The 8,518-nt window shown below is 63.1% G+C and overlaps 1 protein-coding gene across 2 annotated transcripts; it reads left to right on the top strand.

Annotated features, from left to right (window-relative positions):
• Positions 1–1,075: 1,075 nt before the first annotated feature.
• Positions 1,076–6,432, top strand: MIF (macrophage migration inhibitory factor). Of its 2 annotated transcripts, none has more exons than XM_054712466.1 (3): positions 1,076–2,065; positions 6,002–6,174; positions 6,260–6,432. In XM_054712466.1, the coding sequence occupies exons 1-3, from the start codon at positions 1,913–1,915 to the stop codon at positions 6,324–6,326; spliced, it is 393 nt and encodes a 130-aa protein (XP_054568441.1). In that variant the 5' UTR covers positions 1,076–1,912; the 3' UTR covers positions 6,327–6,432. The 2 variants fall into 2 exon arrangements, with proteins under 2 accessions (XP_054568441.1, XP_008155441.1); XM_008157219.3 differs by lacking the exon at positions 1,076–2,065 and adding an exon at positions 5,664–5,870.
• The last annotated feature ends 2,086 nt before the right edge of the window (positions 6,433–8,518 follow it).

Raw genomic sequence — 8,518 nt, 5'->3', positions numbered from 1 at the left:
AGGCCCAGCGCACGGCTTCGTGCACCGGTGGGGTCCCTTGGCCTGGCCTGCGGGGATCAGCCAAACCGGCTCTCCATCCCCCGATGGGTCCCAGATTGCGAGAGGCGGTTCTCGGGTGATGCACCCCGGAATGGGGCTCCCTCCTCTCTGGTTCCGGGTGTGTTACCCGAGAACCACAGCTGCCAAGTCACCGCAGCTCGACAGCGCCTGCGTTGAGCGTCTGCCCCCTGGTGGTCAGTGCGCGTCATAGTTACTGGTCAGTCACTTAGGCCAGTGGTCTGCAAACTCGTTAGTCAACAGAGCCAAATATCAACAGGACAACGATTGAAATTTCTTTTGAGAGCCAAATTTTTTAAACTTAAACTTCGTCTAACACCACTTCTTCAAAATAGACTTGCCCAGGCCGTGGTATTTTGAGGAAGAGCCACACTCAAGGGGCCAAAGAGCTGCATGTAGCTCATGAGCCGCGGTTTGCCGACCACTGACTTAGGCTTTTATATATATAGATTCCCAGAGAGTGAAAAGTGCCTGCACCCCCCTCGCTACCCTTAGTGGCCCCCCCATACCCGCTCCTGGGCACTGCCTCCCCTCTCCCCTGACTGCCCCCCCTGAGGCTCGTTTGTTCTCGGTTGTGGGCACTAACTCTTGGCCAGCCCTTCTGTCTTCAAGAACATCATCTCAGCCCTAGCTGGTTGGGCTCAGTGGATAGAGCCGCGGACTGAAGGGTCCTGGTCGGGTCATGTGCAGGAGGCAACCAATAGATGTGTTTCTCTCACATCGATGTTTCTCTTTCCCTCTCTTTTCTACTCTCTCTAAAAAAAAAAATCCAGCCCCAAATGTCCACAGTGCTGAGCTGGGGAGCCCGGTCCACCCGTACATGTCTCAGTGGTCCAGGCCCCCGTGGGACAGCTTCCCTCCCGCTCCCCTGCCTGCACAGCGCAGCACTCTCTCGTGTGCGTCCGTCTGCAGAATAAACCAGAAGCAGGATGGCTGGGACAGGGTGAACGGCCTTGTCACGGCGATGGCGACCACTAAAGGCTCTGCTGTGGGGGGGGGGGGGGTGTCACCCTTTTTTTTAAGTTACCAGGGCTATGCAAGACTACGTCCAGAGATGAGGCTGAGCATGATTGTCTTTTAATGTGTTTATTGATTTTTAGAGAGAGGGAGAAGAGAGAAACATCAATGAAGGAAACAGCAACGTGCATCAGCTGCCTCCCGCACGCCCCCTGCTGGGGAGCTGAGCCCACAATCCCAGGCATGTGCCCTGACCAGAGTTCGGCCGATACCTCTCAGTGTGTATATAGGTTGATGCTCAACCACTGAGCAACACAGGCCAGCTGTGTGTTTTTAATTCTCACCCAAGGATATTTTTTCCATTGATTTCTAAAGAGAATGGAAAGACGGGAGTGGGGGGGAGAGAGAATCATGGATGTGAGAGAGACATCCATTGGCTGCCTCCCGCACCCGCCCTACCAGGCTGGGGAACCTGCAGCCCACGTACATGCCCTTGACCAGGAATCAAACCTGCGGCCCTTCGTCCACGGGACGACACTAGCCACTGAGCCAAACTGGCCGGGCTCGTTTTCACTCCACCCACATTCTGATCCTCGGGTGACCACACCTCCACGGAACTGGTTTCTCATGCCGTCTCCCGACACGTGCCTCCTCATGGGCAGCATCCTGTTCGGCTGAAGTTCCCACAAGTCCAGCCCGGGGCCGGCTTGGCCCGTCCCAGGGAGTGCTTTGTCAGTGACGTGGACGAACCGGGAAGGATTTCCTGCGTCTGAGACGCACGGAAACGCCTGCCCTGGGCATTTACAAAGAAACGGGCCTTTTTCCTGAAGCCGTGCTAACAGCTGGCGGACCCGGGAAGACCAGCAGGCTCCCCCGGAAGAATGAGATCCGTACCCCAATGCAAAGCCCTGCCAACGCATGTGTGAGTCTTGATGTTGTCAGACATTCATTCTGCGCCAAACATCTTCAATTCAAAAAACCTGAACTCTCAAGACAAAATGCCGAAGGTCGCAGGAGCAGGCGGGGGCTGGCGGAGTCCTCGGGAGCTGAGGTCAGCGTACCAGCTCTTACACGAAGGCCTGGGGGTCCGGAGGGACGCCACCATCGGGGCTAGGTACAAACCTGTCATTATCTTCATTTTCATTTCACTCTCACTTGTTTTAGAGAATTTTTGTGAGTTTTTTTCAGCCAAACTGGCGACAGTTGCCGGGAAGCAGAATCTCAACGAACTGGAATAACGCTCCAGAGGATGGAGGGTTTTACCTTGTACACATTACAGTGAAGAGAGGAGCCGGAAGTGGGTCACAGGAACTCCATCGGCGATCGATGAGGGAGGCGGGAGAAAGCATGGCGGGGGGGCGGGGGAGCCTCGGGGGTTGGATGAAAAGTAAAATGGTCAGGTGGGCGCAGGGTGAACAGTCAACAGTGAACTCAATAGCAAGAGGGGAGGTGTGGTCTCCGCAGAGGGGGGCCTGTGCGGGGAGGGCAGAGCGAGAAGAGCGTCTCTGGGCTAACGTCACCACGTCACCACGTCAGTCAGCAGAGGAAGAGGGAGGGAGGGCGGGAAACATCGGTGATAAGAATCAGGGATCGGCTGCCTCCCGCACGCCCCACACTGGGGATCCAGCCCGCACCCAGGCAAGTGCCTTGACCAGAATCAAACCGTGACCTCCTGGTACGCGGGTCCGATGCTCCCCCCGCCTCTCCCCCCCAGCCACCAGCACAGATCTTTCCACGGCACTCTGATGGGAGGCCAGTCCCAGGCACCTCTGTTGGAGATGCGAATAGGTTTATACCCAATAGAAATTCTACTCCCAGAGAAAACTGTGACTCCTGCCTCGAGAAGCTTATTTCCGAATGGGCTGAAACTGACCAGCGGTGCGTGCAGGAGCGGGGCTTCTCTCCTGTAACTGCAGGGGCTGGCAGGGCCCGAGCCCAGGCTCTCCTGGGTCACCGCGTCCCACTCCTTGGCCTGGGTTCCCGGCTCCAGGTTGCCCAGCAGCTGCTGCGCAGCCAGGGGTGTGTCCGCGTTCCGGCCGGGGCGGCAGGGAGCTGGGGTGGCGCCTCCATCAGCAGGGCCGCTGCTGCCCCCTAAATCCACACCTGGCCTCACCCGCCGACAGGGCTCCGGGCAGCCGAGGCTCTCATCAAACAGACTGGGGTCCTCGGTGAGGAGGAAGGGGGCACAGCCGTGCCTGCCATCACCTCCCGGTGCAGGGGTCCTGTTGCGAGCAGATGATCACGGAGCCCCGTGGATGCCAGATGCATCGTTTTCTGTCGCTCCTAGAACAAATGACCACACATGTAGCTGCTTAAACCAGCGCACATTTATTAGCTCGCGGCTGTGGGTCAGGGCCAGCCGCGGGGGCCGGGCCTCCTGCCCAAGGCCTCCCACGGCTGAGGTCAAGGTGCTTCAGCTCAACCAGGAAGACCCCCTCGTGTCCATTCGGGCTGTCGGCAGAATTCAGTTCCTTGCGGTGCGTGGCTGCGGCCCGCCCCCCATCGGCAAAGCCAGTGACGGCGCGTGGGGTCCTCCTGCCCTGGGTCTGGCTTCCCCTTCGCCGCATCCCGACTCCTTGGAGGAAAGTCTCTGCTCTCTGGGGCTCGTGGTTATCTTGGACCCACCCAGATAATCCATGACAATCTCCCCAATCACAGCCTGTAAGCGAATACATCTTCCCGGTGACCTTTGCCCGGGGTCACACACAGGCGTCTTTGGAGGCCTCCGACTACACCAAGTACAGCGTCAGGAAGGAGGCAGACAGCAATGGCTGAAGTCTCCACTCTCATGGAGCTTGCCCCCTGGAAAGGAAGATGAACTCCCAAATAGAAATATGGTGATGGCCTCGAAGGACAGGACAGATGCTCGGCCGTCAGGACCTGCCAGAGCCAGGAGCGCAGGGGCCCTTCCAAAGGCCCACGCCAGGAGCCAGGAGCCAGGAGCGTGGCATGGGAGGTCAGTGCATAAGACCAGAGAACGAGAGAGGGCGGCGCAAGCCGCGGGGAGGGGAGGTCACCAGGCCATTGTGACGGTGCTGCCTCTAACGTCAGAGAAGACCACCGCCCGTATTTAGGCCACCACACCCTCTGAGGTAGGAATGACCGGCATCCCCAGTTACAGGTGGGGAAATTGAGGCTCAGATGCTCAGCCACGTATCCAGGCTAGTAAGGGGGGAACTGGGAATGAGATCGCCTCCTTGGGAACAAGGTGGGGGAGCGATGGCAAGTGGCTCAGAGGCAGTCCTGATCGGGGGGGCTCCCCTATTCTCAGTAACAACCTGCACATGGCGGGGGCTCCCCTGCAGGGACCGCTCCCTGCCACCCACCTCACTACTTCAGCGAGCTGCACGCTGGGTGCTGGCCTTGGACTTGAGTCACTCATGTCACTCCTGTTCACATGTCACTGGGCAAGGCCGGTCCTCGGGCCCGACCTCCTGCTGGGGCCCTGCCGAAGGCAATGCAGCCGCGCGGCGGCGGCGAGGTGGGTGCAGAGAAGTGAGAATACAGGCCAGGGAAGGAGATACATTCCACTGGCAGGCAATTAGGAGTGGGGAAGAGCCGAGCACTGGATCCGGACTCAGAGCAAGCAGTGCCGAGTTGGTTGCTGGGGCCGAGGAGGACGGCCTGGGCTGGAGACGTGGTGTAGGGCGCACCATCCAAGCACCAAAGGCTATTGTCACGGCCAGTCTTTGCTGCGCCTCATGAACCTGGTTCATCTCCCAGAGACCAAGGACAGGACCTTCCTGGAGAGTTCTGAGGACTTGGCCAAACACAACATGCTCCCTCTAGCACCCGAGATCCGCACCCCAACAGGGGCTTCAGTGGGAGTGGGTGGCCACAGGGCTTGCAGGCTGGCCCCTGGCTCTCGGCGTGGCCCAGGCCCCACTTCAGCTGCTGTTCTCTTCCAGCGTCTCAATACGATCTTCATTCACCCATTCATTTATTCAGCCGGCACTGCGTGTGTGCTTGGCTGCGCTGGCTGCAGGCTCTGAGAGGCACCCCAGAGGCCTGCCTGGGTTGGGGCTCCCCTGAGGAGCCCTAGTGCCCAGACTTGCAGAGAAGTGGCCTGAAGTTTGGGGGTGGGCCCCAGGTCTGGTTGCTGACTGCCTTTCACCCCAGGAGCTGTGTCTGGGCCCCGTCTCCTGCTCCCTGCTCCTCCCCGGGGCACCGGCCAGCATCCTGGCCCACCCCAAGGAGGTGGCACCGGTGGGGCCCGGGGCGGCCCTCCAACCCCTGCAGCGATGACCAGCGCACCTCTCACACTCAGGACTGTGGTCCCTGGGCGCTTGTGGCCGGAGACTCAAAGCGTGGAGGGAAGGAGGTGGGACTTCTCTGCTGGGCCGGCCCGCGCCCCCGGCGGACAGGGCCATCTCTCCAATAGCTGCGGTCTCCCCAGCTCCCGAACGCCAGTGACTGAGGGGCAGGCCGGTTTCGGGGGCTGCGCGGAGGTGAGCGCAGCCAGGGGTCTCCGCAGCAGGACGAGCGGGGACCAGCTCGGAAACCCGCAGGCGGCCCGACCCCAGCGACCTCACGGCTCCCGCAGGAGCCCGGACTCACGCGGCGGGGCCTCCATCTCGGCGACGCCAGGGGGCGGAGCCTCAGTCTCGCTGGGGCGGGGCCTCCGTCTCGGCGACGTCAGGGGGCGGGACCGCAGACGCACTGGGGCGGAACCGGGCGCCGTCACGTAGCTCAGGTTCAGCCGCGCGCGCGTTAGTTCCTGTGCCCCGTGCTCGCCGCCCGCCGCGATCATGCCGATGTTCGTGGTCAACACCAACGTGCCCCGCGCCTCGGTGCCGGACGGGCTCCTCTCCGAGCTCACCCAGCAGCTGGCGCAGGCCACGGGCAAGCCGGCCCAGGTTTGTGGGGAGGGGACCGGAAGAGGGGGTGCCCGCCGGCCGCGATGGCCCGGGCTGGGGCGGGGGGAGGCCACTCCGGCGGGAAAGGGACGGGGGGCGCCCGGGCTCTCTGACCGCGCCCTCCCCCGCAGTACATCGCGGTGCACGTGGTGCCGGACCAGCTCATGACTTTCGGCGGCTCCAGCGAGCCCTGCGCGCTCTGCAGCCTGCACAGCATCGGCAAGATCGGCGGCCCGCAGAACCGCTCCTACAGCAAGCTGCTGTGCGGCCTCCTGGCCGAGCGCCTGCGCGTCAGCCCGGACAGGTGCGGGGGACGGGGGGCGCCGGGGACGGGGATGCCGGGGCGGGGGGCGCTCAGCACGGCTTCCATCCCCTCCTCCCCCCCGCAGGATCTACATCAACTACTACGACATGAACGCGGCCAACGTGGGCTGGAACGGCTCCACCTTCGCCTGAGGGCCCCGCCGCCCCAGCCCATCAGCCCCCGACCCCGCCGGCAGCATGTTCCCGCTCCCAGCGACCCCCACCTCCGGGTCGGGAGAAATAAACGGTTTGGAAACCACGGCTGCCTCGACTTCCTTGGCTGTGGGGAAACTGGTTCTGGGCGGGGACGGGGACGGAACCAAGGCTCAGAGGTGCCCCTCAGGATCGCCGCCGGGTGCCTTTTGACCAGCCTTCCCCCCTGCTCGCCCAGCAGGAGGCCAGTCTTGGTTGGCATCCTGCCTGGGTCCACAGACCCAGGAATCACACTTGAAAGGCAGCCGCTCTTGTGGAGTCAGTTCCCTGCCTGCCTGCAGGGGCAGGGCCGCCACCGGGCTGGGGCTGGCCCACTTTACAGCACCTCCCAGATGAGCCAAGGACACCCCGGGGAGAAGGCCTCTCCCTCCCCCGGGTCCTTCTCTGCTGGGCAGGTGCCCGTTACCCGGACAGTCCCATTGTCCTGAAACGGAATCGCTATCAAGGCCCAAGGTGACTGGGCTGCCTGGCCCGAGATCACCCCGTACGGGGGTGGCATAGGGGGACGGTGGGCAATTTCAGGGCCTGGGCCACGGGGGCCTTGGCCGCCCTGTGCCCATCCTTCCCGCGGGCGTGCTGTTTGCCCGGGCCAGTTGCCTTGGGCCAGAATGCCTCCCGCCCTGCGGTGAGAGCCTCCATGTGCCCTGGCAGCAGGTGCCAAGCAAGGCCCGGCCACTGGCACTGGCGATGGCGATGGCGCTAGTGGGCCGGGCCGGCTCCGCCTTTCTCTGCCTGCCCTGTGGGAGACCTAATGATGCTTCTTGCACGGAGGGGACTCCACTGGCTGCTGAAGGAACACCATTCCTGGGGACTTGGCAGAGGTGGGGCCTCACCTCCGACCCCTGTGGCCTGAGCCCTGGAGGCTGGGGGCTCGCCGCTCTCCCTCAGCCTCTAGGCAAGAACCTCCTGGATGGAAGATGATTTTAAAATTCCTCGGAATTTAAGTGAATTTGCTTTGGGAAGCCGAGGAGCTCCAGGGAAAAGGGGAATTGCCGGGCCGACCCTGGGAGCCTGTGACCTCTGACCCGGGAGTGAGGGACAGGCCTGCCTCTGAGCCACAGGAGCGGGGAGCTCCTTCCTGGGGCGGGCTGCCTGCATCCCTAGGGCAGGAGCAGGAAGCTCCGGGCCCAGCCCAGGCCCAGGGCTGCGGGGCCCAGTCCGTGGTGCTTTCCACCTGGATCCACCACCGGATTGCTGCTGCTCAGCCCCCCGCTCCTAACACAGGACCAGTTTCCTCTGCTCAGCTGCTGCACCCCGCCCTGAGCTCCAGCTTGGCCTGCGTCCCCTGTGGTGGCCACGAGGGCCAGGGGTGCGGGTCTCTGCATATCTAGTCCAACTCCCTCCTTTCGCAGACAAGGACACTGACCCTGGGCCCCCGGGTCTGGCCCTGCTGGGCAGGCTGCCCCCAGAGCTTGGCTATACATTCACCCCCAACTCCCAGCCAGGGCCTGTGCGGGGGGCACACAGGAGCAACGGGTGTCTCCAGCTAAAGTCGGGGTCCCAGGGGGCCAAGGTGGCAGTGAGGGCAGGCTGGGGCCCGTGGTGCTGAAGACAGGAGTTGCGAGTGGAGCTTGGTCCCCGCCCGCCACGAACCTGGCAACGCCGGGTCCCTGGCCAGCCTGGTGTCTGCGAGGCCGTGGCTCCTTGGAAGGAAACAGGCGCCCACAGCCTTGGCCCTGCCCACCACGGTCCCAAGGTCCCTGGAGCCGGTCCTGCACCGCACCCCACTCCCCCCGGCCAGCCCCATTTCCTCCGAAGCATGGGCTCCCTGCTCACCTAGCAGCCTGCCCTCAACCCCAGCGGCTGCCCCGGGCCCAAGGGGTGAGGCCCACCCTCGGAATAGCAGCAGACACTCCTTCCAAACGCCACAAGGGCCGGCGGGCAGCAGCAGGGGGCAGGGCACAGTCCTCAGCCTCTGCGGCCCTGGCAGCCTTGCCCCTCGCCCTGCGGGCCGTGCCTTCTGCTTGTCCCCCATCTGCCCACGAGTGCCACGCGATGTCCTTCCGGGGCCCCTTCCTGGGGCCACCCCGTACATGGCATCAGTGCCCCCAGCTTCTGCCTCTGCTGCTTGCCCTCCCTGTGTCCCTCAGTATCCCGTGGGCGTTGGCAGGAGGCAGCCCAGGCTCGCCCTG

Source organism: Eptesicus fuscus, chromosome 23 (genome assembly GCF_027574615.1).
Source record: "Eptesicus fuscus isolate TK198812 chromosome 23, DD_ASM_mEF_20220401, whole genome shotgun sequence".
Lineage (NCBI taxonomy): Eukaryota > Metazoa > Chordata > Mammalia > Chiroptera > Vespertilionidae > Eptesicus > Eptesicus fuscus.
This window is presented reverse-complemented; position numbering and strand designations above follow the sequence as displayed.

Excerpts from the sequence above, each read along its gene's own strand:
- MIF (XM_054712466.1), top strand. The coding sequence starts at position 1,913 with ATGCAAAGCCCTGCCAACGCATGTGTGAGTCTTGATGTTGTCAGACAT. Across the intron at positions 2,066-6,001 it reads CGGAGTCCTCGGGAGCTGAG|TACATCGCGGTGCACGTGGT; the intron begins GTCAGCGTACCA and ends CCTCCCCCGCAG. Across the intron at positions 6,175-6,259 it reads CTGCGCGTCAGCCCGGACAG|GATCTACATCAACTACTACG; the intron begins GTGCGGGGGACG and ends TCCCCCCCGCAG.